This window comes from Carya illinoinensis, chromosome 2, assembly GCF_018687715.1.
Source record: "Carya illinoinensis cultivar Pawnee chromosome 2, C.illinoinensisPawnee_v1, whole genome shotgun sequence".
Lineage (NCBI taxonomy): Eukaryota > Viridiplantae > Streptophyta > Magnoliopsida > Fagales > Juglandaceae > Carya > Carya illinoinensis.
The window spans coordinates 27,199,318-27,220,094 of NC_056753.1; the positions used below are offsets into that span (position 1 = coordinate 27,199,318).

General features: G+C 33.1%; 1 protein-coding gene across 1 annotated transcript; it reads left to right on the plus strand.

The window, feature by feature from the left end:
* Nucleotides 1–14,039: 14,039 nt before the first annotated feature.
* On the plus strand, nucleotides 14,040–18,505 carry LOC122300618 (beta-amylase 1, chloroplastic-like). The gene is made up of 4 exons (XM_043111401.1): nucleotides 14,040–15,028; nucleotides 16,828–17,038; nucleotides 17,224–17,334; nucleotides 17,414–18,505. Exons 1-4 carry the CDS (start codon nucleotides 14,412–14,414, stop codon nucleotides 18,215–18,217), a joined length of 1,743 nt encoding a protein of 580 aa, XP_042967335.1. The 5' UTR covers nucleotides 14,040–14,411; the 3' UTR covers nucleotides 18,218–18,505.
* The last annotated feature ends 2,272 nt before the right edge of the window (nucleotides 18,506–20,777 follow it).

Consider the following 20,777-nt stretch of genomic DNA (forward strand, 5'->3'; position numbering starts at 1 on the left):
TCTATTATTATAGATATGGTCAATTCATTTCCTTAAAAAAACTTTAAAGTTATTGTAGATATGGTCAATTCATTTCCTTAAAAAAAATCACACCCTTTAAAGTTTTTAGTTGAAATCAACATTTTTAGTTTGGATGTTGAAAAGTGTTGAGATATATTGTAAATAGTAATAATAGAATATTAAATAATAGTAAAAAGTAATAAATAATGGTAAAAAGTAATAATAAAGTAAGTAATAGTAGTGGCGTATGTTGAGAAGTGTTAATGTATTTTCAACACCCAAACATACAATTATTACTCGAAACTTATTATTTATGAAAAAAGTTATGGATTACCGCTCCCATTTTTTTTTCTTTTTCTTAGTAATTAAGAAAATGTTGTTTAATATTGTAAAGGTAAAAATTAACTAAAATTAGATGACTAAATAATAATCTTATTATTATTTGATTAAATTTGGATGAATGATAAGGTTTATCTTATCATATTTGATTAAATTTAGATGAATGTAAAATAAGTATTGATTTGTATCTAAACAATATTGAGTATATTTAGAAGTCTTAGGTGTTGTTTAGATAAGTTTTTTAGATTAAAATCGAGTTCTGGAAGATTGGTATTTATCAAGAAGAAAGCTGAACAGAGTTTAGTCAATAATAGAAGATGTTATCGCGAAATGTTAGCAGTCCGTCGGAACACGTTTTCGCATCTGTTGCTAACCGTCAGCAGAGTCCTACTGCGACTAGAACTCTTTCCAGACTTTCTATTTAAAGGGATTTTTCAAGGACTTTGAGCCATAAATTTCAGAGATGATATTCTAAGCATTTATGAGAGAAAATTCACTTGAAAATTTTCATGGAGTTTTTCATATCTTCTTGAGTATGATCATGCTTTGAGTGTGAGGGAACATCGATTGGATTTCAGCCTCTGGAGTTCTAGAAGGGAAGTCAACATTTGAATATCGCCAGAGGTCCTGGCTGCTACTGTAGTAGAAGACAAACGGGTCGTTTGTCTAGACAAGTAAAAGAGTCAAATTGCAAAGGTTTTGTAATTAATTATTGCTTGTAATTGTTCTTCAAATAATAAGATTGACTTTCTGGATTTGGCTGCCCCATAGGGTTTGACATTTAAAGAGTTCTTTGAAGGGTTTCACTTCGTAACCAATCATTGTGTCTTGCAAGTTTGATTATTTATTTTAAAGTATTTGATTCGTTTCATAATCTTGATAATTGAGATCTAACTTATTTGTTCAAGAAAATTGATAGATAATTTCGTGGTTTTACAGGGATACGTTGGGAATTTTATTTGGCATCAGAGCGTGGTTAACTCATTCGAGTGTGATCCATGCCCTTGTAGATCATGTCCACGTTATTATACGTTCCACCATACTTCGATGGGGAAAACTATACTTATTGGAAAGTTCGTATGAGGGCTTTTCTCAAGTCTTTGGATGAACGTGTATGGCGTTTGGTTGAATGAAGATGGACTAAACCCGAGACATCTATAGATGTTTGGACAAAAGATGAAATCGGCAATTGCAATTTTAATAGTAAAGGACTTAACGTTATTTTTATGACCGTATCCTCCGAAGAATTTAAAAGAATCTCTATGTGTGAGATTGTTAAAGAAGTTTGGGATATTTTGGAGGTTACACATGAAGGCACAAGAATAGTAAAAAATTCGAAATTGCAAATGCTAACCTCAAAATTTGAAGAGATTAAAATGTTGGAAGACGAAAATTTTAATGATCTTTTATGCTAAACTGAATGATATTGTGAATTCCAGGTTTAATCTCGACGAAAAAGTGGAGGATTCAAGGATCGTGAGGAAAATTCTAAGGTCTTTACCTGAAAGATTTCAACCCAAAGTTACCGCTATTGAATAAAGTAAAGATCTTGATGCAATAAGGGTAGAAGAACTGATAGGTTCTTTACAAACGTATAAATCTTCACTTCCTCAAGCAAAAACAGGTAAGTCTATTGTCTTAAAAACTATAGAAGAAAATCAAGATGATTTTTTTGATGAAGAAAATCTTAACAATGAGGATATAGATCTCATAGTAAGAAAGTTCAGAAAATTCATGTTTAATAAAAAGTATAGTGAAAAGAAAAAAAGAGGTAAAGAATTTTCTGCAAAGAAAAATTATTTTGAAAAATGGAATAAAGAAAAATATGATAAAATAAAGTGTCATGAATGTTCTGGTTATGGTCATATAAGAATTGAATGTCTAAATTTCAAGAAAAGTAAAAGAGAATCATTGAATTTCACACTTAGTGATAGTTCAGAATCTGAAATTTTAAGTTCATCATCTGATTATGACAATACTTTTGTAGCTTTTTCTACCGTTAATGATTTTTCTGATATTGAGCTAACAAAATCTGAAAGTAATGATGACAATAGTGATTCAGAAGTTACTCTAGTTGTAGATGATCATGAATTGAGTTTACAAGAAGCTTACAATGATGTGTGTGAAGAAATGATCAAATTAAAGAAACTCAACAAGAAGCTGTACAAGAAATTCACTAATATGGAGAGTGAGAAAAATAACTTGTCCGAGGCATTCAAAATTTCTGATATTGAAATAGCAAGATTAAGGGATCAAAATATTGCATTAGAAAAAGAATTGGAAAAAGGTTCAAGAAAAAATAGCAACATAGAAACTAGAAGAGATGTTGAGTTTTCAAAAATCTAGTCGTGATCGCACGGGTTTGGGGTATATGACTTCCCAAGTTATGGAACTTAGAGACCCATCATCCGCTACCACCTCATCAAAAAATATCATTTTTGTTAAAAGAAGTCAAGATGAGGAAACTCCAAAGAAGACCGTGTCTACAACTCATGTTCCAAGAGTCTCACATGATAGATCAATGACAAAGAAGTCCAACCAAGGTAAGTCCAAATGTAAGTTTATTCCTACCTGTCATTATTGTGGTGTTATTGGTCATATAAGGCCAAATTGCTTTAACTTGAATAAAGTGAAGAAAAATAGATGTGAAAGAAATCCGAAAATGAAATGAAATAGTCTAGAGAATCAAGTTTGTGATATGAATCAACAGATAAATTTTTTTAAGTCTCAAACTTGGTAAACTAGTAGATTTTTGCTTTCAAAATAAAAGAAAGATCATACAAAGTGGTGTTGATGAAAAGAATAGGCCAAAATTTAAAGTAAAATGGGTGGTTAAAAAAGATGTCATGTTACATTAATTGATAGGACTACTTGCATGTTTTTGCATCCTTTATATTATTACATTAGCCTAGGACATGTATTTTATTTTTCTGTTTTGTTTTATGTTTCTGTTTTTCAGTTTTAAATAAGAAAAATATAATATAAAAAAATTCTAGTTTGGTTCAAAACTTTTCTTTAAGGAAAATGCATGCTTGATATGTCAAACTTTGAGCATTTGTGTTCTCACTTAATAAATTCTTGAACCTATGCATCTCTCTACTTTGTGCAATTCACTTTGTGCATACTAATCCTATGAATTATCTGGGCAAAATTCATTTTTAATGCACAGTGAGAAACTTATATGTATGTTTTTTTATAATTAAAGTTCACATCATGAGATGCTCATTAAAGAGAGAGTTCATACCTTGAATTGACTAATACTAGTTGAACCTAGTACATAAATAAAGAGCTCTCCTCTTGCCAAATACAAAGAGTTGATCCATATATATAGAAAAAATCGGTGTTAATTCATTGCGAAAAAAGACAAACACCCTACACAGATCTACCACCTTAAAGTTCTTATAGAAAAAATCATTGCTCTAATCATTATGGAAAAAGATGAGCAACAAACATAAACACAAAAAGGGGGTGTACAAACTAGTATTTAGAGGAGATGCTCATGTATCTAGGCCCTAGCATAAAGTTTGACTTTTAAGGAAAAACAACAAACTCTTGTGAGCATCTATAAGAAGCAATCATTCATGAATAAAGGTATAAAAAAAAATATTGAAGAAAGGAGTCCATAAAAATGTTATGTTATAAGTATACTCACTCACACACTCACATGAACTTTGACATTGATAATCTTATGAGAAGTGAACATTCATAGTGATTGTTGCAAATAAGAGGGTGTACTCTATTAAATTTGTTTTGTGAGTTACACTATGTTTGAATTAAGATGCATCTAAGCATGTTACTTGCCCTTTTTTTTTTTTTATAAAAAAATTTAAAAAAAAATTTCAATTTTTTTTTATTTCTTTCTAATCTCTATTTTTTTTTTGGTTTATATAAAATAAATACAAAAATATAAATATAATTTTTTTTTTGGTCAAGATGGTGTATTGTGTTTTTTTTTTTTTTAAACAAAGTGTATAAGTCCTAGTGAGACTTTTTGGTCTAGCACGTGCACTGGAGAGTTAAGCCTTAAAGACTTAAAACCCATCTCTTGCCTCTTTCATTTGCTTCCAGCCCCCGTAACTAAGCACTTATTTACACCCATTTTCATAGTCTCTTGGCCCCTTCATGCAAGATCCATTTCATGGTGTCCTTTTCATTTTCTTCTCTTCATTTTCCATCATCTAGGTAAGTATACTCGAATTCACTGATTTTTTTTTTTTTTGTTTCCAGTTTCATGTTCGACATATGGATAGATGAAGTATGTGTGGATGGTTTTGATTTTCAGAAGCATTGGGCTGTTTTATTGAGCTGAGTTGCCCGTAAATGGGTTATTTTTTGTTATATCTATTATATGCATATATTGAGGATGTTTTTTGAGTGGGTTCTTAATCTTTGTCATTCGGTTTTCATGGTATGCCCACCAAGTGTTTGTTTTTTTATCTCAACCAAGTTGTCTCAATCATTTGTTCATTGTTTAACATACATTCATGCTCATACATCATGTGTATTTAATCCATGAAAAATTGAGACACATGGGAGTTATTCATCATGTCTTTCTTAGTGTTTTCATCTTGGCACACATAAGTAATATTTATTCTATTTTGTGTCTTGTCAGATTAGTGACAAAAAGGGGAAGTATTGGAAGAGCAAATTGAAAAATTTTGATATTGTGAAATTTAAGGAGAGTTTGAGTAAGTGAGAGTTTAATGAATTTGCTGAAAATATAAAAAGGGGAGCAACAAAATATTGAAGGGGAGAACTATATATTTTAGGGGGAGCAGCAGAATATTGAGGGGGAGAACTAAGTATTGAACATGGTTATTGATGATGACTAGAACACTTTCGTTTTGTAGGTTTACATTACATCTACCTTTTGATTATTATTGAGAATAGTTTCAAGAAATGTTCTATGTCATTTCTTATCATTACTGTATTAAGATATTTTTCACAAGATCTTGGTCTGCTGGTTGTTTTTGTCTTAGGTACACACTACATTCATCAAGTTGGTTTTGTGACCGATTCGCCAAAAGGAAGATTGTATATGTAAGACATTCATCAAGTTGGTTTTGTCATCAATCCGCCAAAGGGGGAGATTGTAAAGGCAAAAATTGGTTAGGATTAGACGACTAAATGATAAGGTTTATCTTATCATTATTTGATTAAATTTGGATGAATGTAAAATAAGTATTGATTTGTATCTAAACAATATTGAGTCTATTTAGAAGTCTTAGGTGTTGTTTAGATAAGTCTTTGAGATTAAAATAGAGTTCTGGAAGATTGGTATTTATCAAGAAAAAAGCTGAATAGAGTTTAGTCAATAACAGAAGATGTTATTGCGAAATGTTAGCAGTCCGTCGGAACACGTTTTCGCATCTGTTGCTAACCGTCAGCAGAGTCCTATTGCGACTAGAACTCTTTCCAAACTTTCTATTTAAAGGGATTCGGTTTTGTATTTTTTCAAGAACTTTGAGTCACGAATTTCAGAGATCATATTTCGAGCATTTATGTAACAGCCCGCTAGAAATTCAATTGTGAAATTTCTATTAACTTTAGGAACCTCGTAAAAACCCCATAAGTTTTCACGAATCCATTAATCGTATAGGTTTTTGTCTAACTACATAGTTAGTGTTATTATTTATTATAGTATTAGAAGTATGTTTTTGATTATTGGAGATAGTTAGAAGTGTCAAAATGTATTATGGTTTGTGCCATTAGACTCGTAAGGTTATTTAAAGTCTTATGACGCAATAACATTTTTTTCATATTTTCGGACAAAACGTCTGTTCAAAACTGTAGATATTATTGGATAAAAAGAAATATCTTGAGGTAATTTTCATGAATATTATTGGGTAAAAATATTTTGAGTTGATTTTTAAAGATATTATTAGATAAAAATATCTTAAGTTGATTTTTGTAGATACTATTGGATATAATATTATGAGATAATCTTTTATAGATATTTTGGGTAGGAGAAAACTACACTCAACTCTCAACTCCAGCCTCATCTCTTCCATATCTCATCCATAAATATCTCCAGCCACCTCTCCCCACGAAATTATCTTCATTTACACTTTCCATTGAAAGAATATCAAACACTCTCTCTCGGACAGCTTTTAGGAGGTCTTTTGCACACCCATTTCGAAGTTTTTGTAAGTATTTTATCATAAAATCTCCTTCATATAAGTTGTTCCTTTTTTAGTCTAGTTTACATGGATATCTTATTTGCCCCATTTGAAGATCATTTAGTCAGTCAAATATTGTGTAAACTATAAAAAGGTCATTCTGGGAGATAAACTGGAGAATATGTTATAGTTTAGAGTTTTTGACCAAGCTAATGGATAGATATTGGTCCGAAATTTTTATGGAGTATTGTTAACATGTATATGTGACTATTGGTTGAGGATTTTTGCATGATTAAAGGTTTTGATGAAAGATTTTCTTAGATTTAGAAACTTAGAAACTGGAAGAAGAAAAACAGTTTCTGTTTTGAGAAAGTTTAACTCTTTGGTAGTCTAAACCTATTCTAATGATTTTAATAATTTTATTGGAAGATCCTAAGTATCTTATATACATGTTATATTATTATTTTGAAGATATTTGATGTTAGTTTCAAAGATATGAAATTTTATGCAAAGAGATATTCAAATAAGCCAAAGTGTGGATATTCTTGGCTAAATTTATGTTTTGGTTAATTTCTAACCATGTGATCTTGAATTAGAAGCTTATATATGTTTTAGGACATCTTTTTAAACCATGTGATGGTTTGGTTTGAAGATCATATATTTATAAGTCATAGATCAAGATATTTATCAAAACTAGTTGAGGAAAAAGTTTCTGTTTTTGGACTAAGTGTAAAACCAAAAACTCCAAATGTTATTTTGTGATTTTGGTGACTTTAGTTTGATGATTTAAAGCATGGTTGATGTTAGGATGATATTATGAATATGTTAGAAGTAAGATTTGATTTTTGAAATTCTTGGAGATGTTTTGATCTAAGGTCAAAACTTGTGATTCAAGTGCTTAGATCTTTTTACAAAAAAGTTTGGTGTTAATTATTAGCTTTTTCTAAATGGATGTTTTAAGTATGGTTTTAAATTTAGGATTGGAAGATGTTTGTTGCAAAATTTTGGTTTAAGCATGAGTTTTGAAATTGGAAGGAATTGCAACAAAAATCAAGGGAAATGACCTATGGATGTTTCGGCCATAGTGTGTTCTTCATAGTTGTGTTTTGTTTTAAATTTTTCTGAGTTGATATTTAAGTTTAGGACAAAATTTACATGAGGAATGTAAATTTTGGAAACTTTTGGAGTTATTATGCAAAATCCTTAAGTTATGGGTAAAACGGTCATTTTCCCACATGTAGAGAGTAAAATGAAACTTTTACTCTTTAAGTTAGTATTTTCCATATTTCAAATTATTAGTGATTTAGTTCTAACTTTTAGAATCACTAATTACAGTTCCTCGTGATCGCACTTGAAGTTTTATAAGAAACGCGGAGATCGAGGTAAGTTAGCTTTTAACTTACTAGCAATCTACTGTGTATGTGTGCTAAGTAAAGGAACTACAGTGTATGTATGTATGTTATCATATATGTCATGCCATGCCAAGTTATCACGTAATTATCTATTATACAGAATTTATTCTGTCATCAATTTTTATCTGTTACATAATATATTCTGTCATGTATTACTGTACATTACAAATATGTCATGTTAAATATGTTGTCTATTATACGTTATGCCATGTTACGAAATGTTTCTATCTCAAGTTGGTCATGTATTTCAAGTTATGTTCAAGTCACGTTATGTTACGTCAGGGTTTCAGTCTTTTCGTATTCCAGTCACGTTTCATCTTGATTACTTATGTATGGGGTCACAGCAATTGTGACGCATGCATTACGTGAGACACAGCAATTGTGACACGTAGAATACATGGGGCCACAACAACTGTGGAGTATGTATTTAAGCAGTTAAAGAATAAGTTTCCGTATAATACATGGGGTCACAACAACTGTGGAGTATGTATTTACACATAGAATACATGGGGCCACAACAACTGTGGAGTATGTATTTTTCATGTTAAGTCAAGTTTGTGTAGAATACATGGTGCCACAACAACTGTGGAGTATGTATTTACACGTAGAATACATGGGCCACAACAACTGTGGAGTATGTATTTTTCATGTTAAGTCAAGTTTGTGTAAAATACATGGGGCCACAACAACTGTGGAGTATGTATTTACACGTAAAATACATGGGGCCACAACAACTGTGGAGTATGTATTTTTCATGTTACGTCAAGTTTCAGAACAAGTTCATGCTACGTCAAGTTTCAGATCAAGTTCATGTCAAGTCAAGTTCAGTTCATGTTTCAATTTAAGTTATGTCAATTATGCTATGTTGTATGCCAAGTTATGCTTTAATTACTTATGAATTTGATTATGCATTTATGCTTTTTCTGTCATCCATGCATTATTAGCTTGTGTGGAAGTTTTTTGTTAACTTACTGAGATTTGTAATCAAATCTCACTTTGGTAGTCTCAACTACCATTCCCCCCGAATGGTAGATCTTGTTACAGGACCTAAAGGAGAATCAGGAGCTGATCAACTAGACACAGTTGACTAAGCGACGATGCGACGTCAATGTTAATATAGTAATTAACGTAAATTACTAATTGTACGATTGAGTTGCATCTCTAGTACTTTTTGGATCATAACTATTTTAGACTAGTGTTGTGATCTTAGTTGTTCAATGGGTTTTTATGTATGAAGTATGTTTTAAGCATTTGGGATATTTTCAATTTGGTGCATAGTATTGCTAAAGAAAAAAATTTATCCGCTGCGAATATTGCATATTGTTAGATGCATGTTAGGAACATTGCATCTTATATGTCATGAACGGGGGCAGGTAACCTTGTGTTGCATATCTCGACGCTTCAAATGTCCATCCAATCCCAAATGGAATTTGAGGGCGTCACAATTTATGAGAGAAAATTCACTTGAAAATTTTCATGGAGTTTTTCATATCTTCTTGAGTATGATTATGCTTTGAGTATGAGGAAACATCGATTGGATTTTAGGCTCTGGAGTTCTAGAAGGGAAGTCAACATTTGAAAATCGCCAGAGGTTCTGGCTGCTACTGCGGTAGAAGACAAACGGGTCGTTTGTCTAGGCAAGTAAAAGAGTCGAATTGCAAAGGTTTTGTAATTGATTATTGCTTGTAATTGTTCTTCAAATAATAAGATTGACTTTCCTGAATTTGGCTGCCCTGTAGGGTTTTACCTTTAAAGAGTTCTTTAAAGGGTTTCCCTTCGTAACCAATCATTGTGTCTTGCAAGTTTGATTATTTATTTTAAAGTATCTGATTCGTTTCATAATCTTGATAATTGAGATCTAACTTATTTGTTTAAGGAAATTGGTAGACAATTTCGTAGTTTTACAAGGGTACGTTGGGAATTTCAAATATTATTGTGATTTTTTTATTTTTTTAAATATTTAAAAATATTAAAAAATGATGTTAAAAAAAAAAAAAACTAACAGTAGCCCCCAGTGGTGGCTCTAGAAGCGCCCACTATTTATAAAGAAAAATGATATTTATAATCACAAAATGTGCGAATCGCATGCACTCTTTCAAAATTTATATTATCAAATTTTAATTTATAATTGTACCATACTATTTGTTTTCTGTTCATCCTAACAATCACATTTTTATTTTTATTTTTTTTATAAATAACATTCATTATCGATGCGGGCATCACACATAAACAATCACATTTTAATGAGGAGATATGTTACTATTTATATTTCAAATTAAGAAAGGGTATACGATTTGGGGTATAAGTTATAACATGTGATTTTCCTTGGAGATTAGCCCTTTGGATATGTTTGTTAGGTAAATGTTGTTGTCCCTATTCGATCGAAAATTAAATTATGGAAAAATATTTTTGCAAGTACATTTTGTGCATCAATTCACATATCGATATTGATATACAAGGCATATATTTAACGAAAGATTGTAAATTGAAAATAAAAATAATTTTCATAAGATAGAAGATTTTCTTCTTCTTTCAATTTTTTTTTTTATATTTTTTTAAATAAAAAATATTATTGGTACGCGAATTAGTGTATAAAATGTATTTGTATTTAGCAAAACTCTTAAATTATAGTCATTATATTTCAAAAACTTTATCCTTTTTAGAGACCAAAAAAAAGAAAAGTAAAAAGGGTAGTAAACTTCCCTTGTTCATTCACAATATTCTTTTATTGTTCCTTTTCCCAAGTTTATAGAGCTTAACTCGTATAAATTGTGTGTATGGGTCGTTATAAAGTGAGTTACAAATCCTTAAAAACTTGTCGCGCACATATAGATGATGGCAAAGAATCCATAACATGTAGATGGATTTTGTTATGGTTCAGTATTCAATTGGCGAAACAACTGATTGTCGTTGGAGATCTACAATTGACCATTTTGATGTGATAAAAATCTTCATTTTTGTAATTTTTAATTTTTCATATTATTAAACAACGATAAGAGATATCATACTAACAAGATGTTGCTAATTCTCTCTCTCTCTCTCTCTCTCTCTCTCTCTCTCTCTCTCTCTTAAAAAGCCTCTAGATTTGATTTTTGCAGAAGGAGGAGCCTCCTACTCCCCTCTTTTCTCCATCTACCCATTTTGTCTATTAAGGTGTTTCTCTTTTCTTAGTTTATTTTATTTCTTTCAAGGCCAAAAAAGACAGATTTATAGTTTTTCAGCAATTCTCAAAATATACGCACAACACAAGAAGACTCTTAAATTATAAATTGTTTGGAGGATAGTGACAATTTTGCAAAAATCACTATGCATGGTCTTCACGTGCCGTTTGCAACTATGTGTGATCCTCATGTGCCACCCCTTTCGGTAGCTTTTCTTGTAATGTGTGCTTGATCACCGGAATAGCCACAATCATATCTTTTAGATTTGACTTCTGTGGTTGAAAAAAGACAAGAGTGTTGTTTTCATGTACCATCTTAAAATTTGAAATCTAATGGAGTTAGTCTAAATTGTAATATGTACTTTTTTGCATATGTTTTGCTACTTTCTTATTGTTTAGTAAAAATAAACAGTTAATCTCTTTGACGTTTGTTAGTAGAAGTTGAATCTTCTATTTTTATGAAGGGTGAGGTTGAGTTTCTGTTTAAGTAAAATGATATCTTTTTGACATTTGTCTGTAGAATGTATAAACAGTAGTGAAGATCAGACCAGTCATGAAAGGAAAATAGTATATTGGTGAATTCTTAATATACTAATTGTTTTATGAGGTAATGGTTGAAATGTGGATATTTGTTAAGGAAAATATCAATCACATCGTTTTAGTTTCTTGATTATCTTATTAATAGAGAAAGTGTTCGATACAATTATAGTATCAGTATGACTCATAACAAACTCTAAGATAGTGATTAATAACAAAACAAATTCTAATGTAAGTAATCTTATAAATGACAAAGTCAAATGAAAGTCTTCTAATCTCATTGGGCTTCTTTGACATCATTATCTTTAACACACCCCCGCAAGTCTAATGAAATGAAAACTATATTGAGCTTGAAACGAAGTGTTGCAAACCTGGATGAAGACAAAGGCTTGGTAAAGATATCTTCTAGTTATTCTTTGGATGATAAAAACTTAACTTCAATAAACTTCTTGGCCACCATATCTCTAACAAAAGTGAAAGCCCATTTTTACATGCTTTTTATACGAGCATGAAATATAGGATTTGATAATAAATATATTGCTCATATGTTGTCACACCATAAGATAGGGGGTGTTGAGGCTCTAAAGCCAAGTTCTTGTAGTAATGATTGAAGCCATTGGAATTCAGCAATTGTATTGGCCAGAGTTTTATACTTCGGTTCAGTGCTTGACCGAGTAATTGTAGCTTACTTTATTAGCATTTTTATCCTTAACAATATGTCTATATATATTTGGTTATGGATATAATTATATCTAATGAATGAATGATGAAAACTTCATTTAAAAAACAAATACAAATAGGACGTTAAGAAATCTTCATAGAATTTGAATCAATGTATGTGAGTGAGTGTATAACTCTCGTATATATATTTCCTTTGGTATTGATATTTGTTTAAATAGGTTCTATTGTTTAATTAATTTATTTGTTTTTCTTTTCATCCATCCTTCCGACTTTCCAACCCTTAAATTCATGGATTAATTATAGTTTAACATGCTTTGGATTTTCCTCGGAATAATAATATTTTAACTTTTTAATGTGTATCGCGCATTCTTTAGCTTATCACATTAAACAATCGGCCAAGTTATCAAGTAATTAAAATGGAGCATTTTGGCTAGGAAAGAGAGAGGCTACCACATAAGACTTTCTTTCCATTTTAGCTATCCGATGTGTCAAATTACCCTTAAATCAAGGACAGTTTAACTGAAAACTAACGCATCCACTTTCATTTTCGACGAGGTCATTAATTTGCTTTTATAAAAGCAATGAACAGTGCAAGATTTTCCAACCCTTGGATTATCTATTTCTGGAATAATCCAAAAAGATACACGTCTTATCTTCCATTTAAAAATAAAAGTTTTGTTTTGTCATTGAAAGTTCTACAAAGGGTCCTTCTAGAGCACTCCCGTTAGGTTTAGAATTTTTTTTTTTTTTAATTTTGTTTTCATATTATTTTTTAATATTTTTAAATATTTATAAAAATAAAAAATTTACAATAATATTAAACAATTTTTTTTAATCACTAAGAAAAAGAAAAAAATAAAATTAAGTGCTGTAGCTCCCAATAGGATCCACTTGCGGGACCCCTAGCTTTATTCGTCTTAAAAAATTATTAGTTTTTTTCCTAGTAAATTACTTTTAAAAAATTTTTGAAAGGCATTTTTCTTGATTACTTGCATTTTGTTTTAAAAAAAATTTAAAGCATCACACTCTATAACCATAAGATGTTTAGATGTTGTTTGAATTAAGAAATACTCTCATCTTATCTCAACTTAATTTACTGTCTAAACCTTTCCTAAATTATATTAATACAATATAATAAGAATAAAATATATAAGAAAAATACTTAAGTTATAAAAAAATTATCTAAAAATAATTTCACAAATTAATATAGCATGATATAACTTGTTAAATTATAATATTATTTTTTATTATAAAATAGATATAATAAATTACAAGATGATATGTCAATTCATAAAATTATTTTTATACAGTCTTTCTACGCACGTAACACTTCTCAATATATCATATCACTCTATTAACTTAGGCCTGGTTTGGGATGCCTAGAAGATGTTTTATCTCATTTGAACTGATTAATAATAAATAGTACTTTTTATTAATATATTTATAAAATAATTTTTAATTATTAATAGGATTCACCTTTTTATCAAATTTTTAAAAATAAAAATAATCTTATTTTATCACATTATTTAAATATATTTTTTATAAAATTATTTTATCTTATCTTAATTTAAAAATTTCATTATTATTTAAAATATTTTATCTTATCTTATATGTAAAAAAACAAAAAAACAAAAATGATGAAACTACGGCTAACGTGTTGAACCTTCACAGCCAGAGAGGCCCAACCCACCGGCCTAATCCAATCACTGCCGTCACGTGTGAACCAGGTCTGCATTCCCTTGCTTTCCCATTATCTTGCTTCCGTGGACGTCAAAGCAGGCGTAGAAGAAAACACGACAAAACCAGCATGTCGTCAGCCGAAAGGGCCGGACATGTGATCACTCTCTTTCTCGCACGCGTTGCCAATCTTTAACTCAATACGTCCGCTGGAGGTTGGAACCTTCACGCTCAATCACGTATGGCCGTCCATACTCACGTGCATCGAGCTATTGTAGCCTTCGCCTCCTCCACCACGTAGAGGCATATACACGTGGCGCAAGAGTTACGGTTGTGAAACGAGATTTAAATATTATTATCCGATCTGAACACCTATAAATTGCAGCGCGCCCCTTCTTCATCTCTCCCTCTGGTTCAAAACTTCCCCCTACTTTTCTCTCTCTCTCTTTCCATTTTCTGTTCGGTTCGATCTTTTCAGCGACTGTTATGCAAATGTCTCTAAGCATGACGCACCAGCTAGGGGCCCTAGCCGGAGCAGCAATTACGATTGAGAACGGCTCCATACCCGGAGAGTCAACGCCGACGTTAAGTTCAGCGTCGGTGCGGAAGTCTCCGATGTCGAATCTCAGGTGCAGGGTCCAAAACACTGGCATCTTCGACGCGTTATCTCCGCCAGTGAGCCCTTGCCGGTCGCCAATTATAGGGTCTACCAGGCCGGATCTGTCCGTGGCCTGCCGTGCGTTCGCGACGGAGCTGGAAGCACCAATGATGGAGGCTCCGGCGAGGGTGTACAGGGAGGGGGGTGTGCAGGACAAGGGGAAGGGGGTGCCGGTTTACGTGATGATGCCTTTGGATAGCGTGACGATGAACAACACGGTGAACCGGAGGAAGGCAATGAACGCAAGCTTGCAGGCTCTGAAGAGCGCTGGGGTTGAGGGAGTGATGATGGACGTGTGGTGGGGTTTGGTGGAGAGGGACGCGCCCGGTGCATACAACTGGGGCGGCTACACCGAGCTCCTCGAGATGGCCAAGAAGCACGGCCTCAAGGTCCAGGCAGTCATGTCGTTTCACCAATGTGGCGGAAACGTCGGTGACTCCGTCACGTGCGTATCGTTATCTTCTCCCTTTGCGTGATTTCATTTTGCGTCTTCCTTTTCGTTTTAAGAAGTAAAGAAGTGTTCAAATTTCAAATAGCAAAGAAGCACGTGCGGCACGTGCGTATCGTTTCATTTTGGATCTCTCATTTTAGCCCAAATTCGGTTTTTTTATAATTTTTCTTAAATTTTACTCGTCTTTAAAATATTTCATATATTTTATTTCTTATCATTTTTCTATTCTATTAAAATATTTATTTATTTATTTTTTCTACTACATAATTTTTATATTTTTAACTATTCCTTATCAAAATATATATAAAAATTAATTTAAGAAATAAATAGTGACTCCTCAAATATAGAAAATTACTTTTCACATTTTAAATTTATATTTTAAAATAGAAAAGTAGATGAAGTCCTTATTTTGTCAAAAATTTAAGTTAATTTTCTAAAATTTAAAAATTTAGAGAATATAAAAAATTAAATGAGAATACTCTTTAAGTCTGTTTGGATTAAGACATCTCAATTGATCAAATTTCATTTAATTATTATAAATTTTTAAAATTTTTACATTAAATATAATAAATAATTTAATTTTTTTAAATATTAAAATTAAAATAATATTTTTATAATATTTTATTCTAATTTTAATTTTTATCTCCATCCAAACTTTTGTAGCATTCAATTCGATTATTTCCTTTTAATTATTTTAAATATGTTTTGTGTGGGGAGAGTGGGCACACGCTTTCTGGGCTTTTGATTTGTGTACAGATGTGTGAAGAGTCAATATATTATGTATACGAAAAGGCATGTTGCTTTTCAGCAATTGCAGTGTTCCTACGTTTACGTCGCTTTGGTTTGGAATTTAGTCATCTACTGAGAAAGATAAATGGTACCCAAATTATATGGCATGTTGGTGTGATAATTTCCTGTTTATCGTAGGAGTGCATCTTGGATTGAAAATCACTGTTTAACGGAGTGAATATTAATTATGTAAAAAAATCTGCACGAGAAATGAAAGATTTTCTGTAGATAAATATATATCATGGGCCAAGGTGGAAACTTTGAGAAGTCTAGGAACAGAAAAGGTCCACCATTCCCCTTGATCTTCCTCTCTTTCACTCCTTTTCCTTTCTGGGATATTGGTTGCATCCTCACCAGTTCACTGCAACTTGGGGATACGTTAATGCATTTGTGAGAAAGTAGTGCTTACGTTTAACGCTTGGGACTCTGTGAACTGTGGTTTGCTTACTAGTTACTCCAGTGGAGTTTCCTAGCCTAGGACTCACCTTTGGTGCTGGTTTTTAAGGAGCCATGTTCCCGGATCTTGTCAAGTGTTTACGGATTAGTAAGGTCCATGAGAAGGTTTGACTCGCGGGAGTATTACGAGGGTTATTTTTATAGCACAGTACTCCTTTTTTATTTTTTAATATAAGTATTAAGCATACAATAGATTATATAAAGTTAAATATACAACATTTTATATAATTCGTTAAATTTATTTTAAATAAAAATAATTTTATAATCTAATCTTCTGTATTAATTTAAATTAATTTATAAATTTACTTGGATAAAATCTCTATAATTAAATATTTCTCTTCATCTTTTGTTTGTTTTATTAACTATTCTTTTATCTTATTTTATTTCGTTGATGGTACAGTTAACTTGATTGATATTTTATGATATAAGGGTATTTTTCTTTTCTAAGCAAAAAATTAGAAAAAAAAGGTACCATTATAAAATATTTTATATATAGTTTATGAGCTTTATAGTAGACCCATCTGAATGATTAGTTTCCTCGCGTACAGTATCCCTCTGCCCAACTGGGCTGTGGAAGAGATTGACAGAGATCCGGATCTTGCATACACCGATCAATGGGGAAGGAGGAATCATGAGTATGTTTCACTTGGCTGCGACAACCTGCCTGTCCTTAAGGGTCGGACACCTGTACAGTGTTATGGGGACTTCATGCGTGCCTTCAGGGACAATTTCAAGCACTTGCTCGGGGACACCATCGTGGTAATAATTCATCCCCATAATTGTTTTAAACTTTTATGTTTAATTTATTTTGGTGTGGTTTTGGGTCAACTTTGATCTGTGCCATGCACAATGGAATTGACTTGTTCAAAACAAAACTTGATATTTGCTGTCGTGCCATAGAATCAAGATTTTTGCTTAAATGGTTTGTAATTTATTCCAATTAGGAAATCCAAGTTGGAATGGGTCCTGCAGGGGAGCTCCGATATCCTTCGTATCCAGAGCAGAATGGGACATGGAAGTTCCCAGGAATAGGTGCTTTCCAGTGTTATGACAAGGTATTTGCAATCTCTTTTTACTTCTTTATGCCAATAACATTTAGATTTCTAGTTCTTTGCTAACATTAAAAAAATGTAGTATATGCTGAGCGGCTTGAAGGCTGCTGCTGAAGCTGCTGGTAAGCCAGACTGGGGTAGCACAGGCCCCACCGATGCTGGCCACTACAACAATTGGCCGGAAGATGCCACATTTTTCAGGAAAGAAGGTGGAGGTTGGAATGGCCCTTATGGTGAATTCTTCCTGAGCTGGTACTCCCAGATGCTCCTTGACCACGGCGAGAGAATACTTACATCAGCCAAGTCTATTTTTGAGAATACAGGTGTAAAGATTTCTGTCAAGGTTGCAGGCATCCACTGGCACTATGGAACTCGGTCCCATGCCCCTGAGCTCACTGCCGGGTACTATAACACTCGATTCCAAGATGGTTACCTTCCTATTGCCCAGATGTTGGCGCGTCATGATGCTGTATTCAATTTTACTTGCATTGAGATGCGTGATCATGAGCAGCCGCAGGATGCCCTTTGTGCACCTGAGAAACTTGTTAGACAAGTAGCTTTAGCTACACACAAAGCACAGGTCCCGCTTGCTGGGGAAAATGCATTGCCTCGCTATGATGAAGATGCACATAAGCAGATCCTACAAGCATCCTCCTTGAATATAGACAGCGATTCAGTTGACAGAGAGATGTGTGCATTCACATACCTGAGAATGAATCCGCAGTTGTTCCAGGCGGATAACTGGAGGCGGTTTGTGGCATTTGTGAAGAAGATGAAGGAAGGAAAGGATGATCACAGGTGCTGGGAACAGGTGGAGCGGGAAGCCGAGCATTTTGTGCATGTTACCCAGCCTTTACAGGAAGCTGCTGTTGCTCTAATGCACTAGGAGTTTTATATCAAAGTCAAGGGGACAGAACAAGTTCACATATATATATGTATTTGCAAATAATGGTGTCTTCCTGTTCGTCTTCTATAGCTCTTCTTTTTATATACAGTGGCTATGGAGATGTATGATGTCGTATTACAAGATGGTAGTTATAGGGTTCGTTGTGTGGATTAATGCCCAAAAAAACCAAAAACCAGAACTTTTTTCTTTTTCTCTTGACAGGATAATACGTGAGTAATATGTAATACATGGATATTGAATATAAGTTGGACTGCCATTGAAGATGCATTTCGTGATGTTCCGAGTTTTCCCATTCCGGATAATGACTTGAGAGTGATGTTCAATCGAATCAAGTAATACATAATTTTTAAACATGTCCATGGATCCTCCATCACACCACTTTAAACATGTCCATGGATCCTCCATCACACTACTTCGGTGCTTTGCTATAGAATGTTTTAAGAAAAACTCACGGTCAATACAGTGTAAGGGTGCTCCTATTCATTGCCATCTTAAAGATGAAACTTGGATGAAAAGTCCTATTTATCGGTTCTTGATAGTTCAAGAGTACAATATTTTAATTTTAATTCCTTATAAAGTAACGTAAAATATTTTATAATTTAGAGGTGAAAAATGTATTGAACCCATTTAATTAATTAATTTTGGTTCATAATTTTGATTGTGATTTAATTGTTTTGATTTTTTTTTACTTCATAATTTTGGTCATCTTCAGTACATGTTTCCAATAAAGGAGGATATGCTGACAAAACTTGGAGCTCTCTCGCAAATTCGTTGATTAGCTTCTCCCCTTGGCCTCTTCATGACATCAATCGGATGTAATTTTATTTCATACAACTCATAAAAATTGCTTCAGGAAGTCATTTGCTTTCCCCTACAGCGGGTGTTGCATATTAATCTTCCATACAAAGCAGAGTATGTGCAGTACTTGGCCAATTTCAGTCACCTTGGGGTATATATATACTTGGTAGGGATGATTCCTGGAAAGGAGATCGTGGAGGTGTCGCTTTGTACTCGGGTCACGTTCCCCTTGCCAGCCTCCTATTGTGCAACAGGCGTGCCAGGCCCAATTGTGGCGTGCCCACCTCCATCCTTCATAAAATGCGGTGTGGCTTTTCGTTGTGGTACGTCTGTCTCCGCTCTCCATTAAATACAGCATAGCCTTAGTTAGGTGCACTCCTCAAGTCTGTTTAGCTGTCGGGGTTCAGGGACAAGGTTCTTGACCTCGCGCACTAGGACTGTCGGCTAGTCGTGGTGTCAGACGTTCTGTCTTCCAGCCCCTAACCAACACGTGTTGCCTAACTGCTTCTCCTCCTGGGCTTTTTGGGTTGACCTGGCCCAACCCATCCTATCCACTTGGGCCATTAGGCCTGTTGGGGCCCTACGGGCTGGCCAGTTCGGCTCAGCCATGCCCTTGGAAGGCATTCACATGCATCATGAAACTTCAGTTATTTACGAATGAGAGAGCGCATGCAATACACATGCATATAGGATTGCTCGACGACCCGACCCGACCCGCTAACAAGTGTACCGACCCGAACCGATAAAAAGAGTATACCGTTTACCCGATACCCGATACCGACCCGACAGGAAATTCGGAATTAGTTCCGACCCCTTTTTTTTTTTTTTTTTTTTAATATAAATTTGAGCACCTTTTGACTGCAATTCATGGACACAAATTGGCATTGCTCAGAAACCTTGATATATAATCTTTTGCTCAGAAAGTTCAAATTGGCATTGTTCTAGATAATCATTTGAACGACCATAATCTATTATTGTAATTCATGGACACAAATTGGCATTGCTCATAAAGTTCAAAATGAATCTGCCCATGAAAATATTCAAAAGGGTGAAAATGAAAGGAAGCCTATTTTTTTTCTTCTCAGAGTTGATAGAGTTAATAATGAAGAAAGGATAATTTGAAGTAGCTGTATCAGTATCATTCCTACAACTTCCCTACCAATACTTTCTAAACCAACAAATACCAAAAGTAAACTAATAGGTAATAATGTTCATGTATACTATTCATTTAACAAACCAATAATTTTTAAAATACACAAGTGGCTTGTGCATCCATAAGTCCTACTCCCAAAAAATTGTGTATTCTTCAAAAAATCTTCAATCAACCTCATTCAAAATATTCTTCAAAGTTATCTCTACAAGAAATAAAAAATAATGTTAAACATATAATTAATTGAAATGATTGTAAAAAAAAAAAAAAAAAAAAACCGAGTCGGAACTAATTTCGAATTTCCTGTCGGGTTGGTATCGGGTAAACGGTATACTCGTTTTATCGGTTCGGGTCGGTACACTTGTTATCGGGTCGGGTTGGGTCGGCGAACAGTCCTATCTATATAAATGTTACGCAACTAGTTTTTTCTTTTCTTTTTTTTTCTTTTCCTCGATCTATATATACATATAGTCCGTTGTACGTTCTGATAGTATATCAAGAGTCTGGGTGGTTGTAATAAAGCTTTTGTTTTGTTTTTCATTCGTTTTCCTATTCGATTCATATATAGCCATAGCGGGAGATGTAATAAGG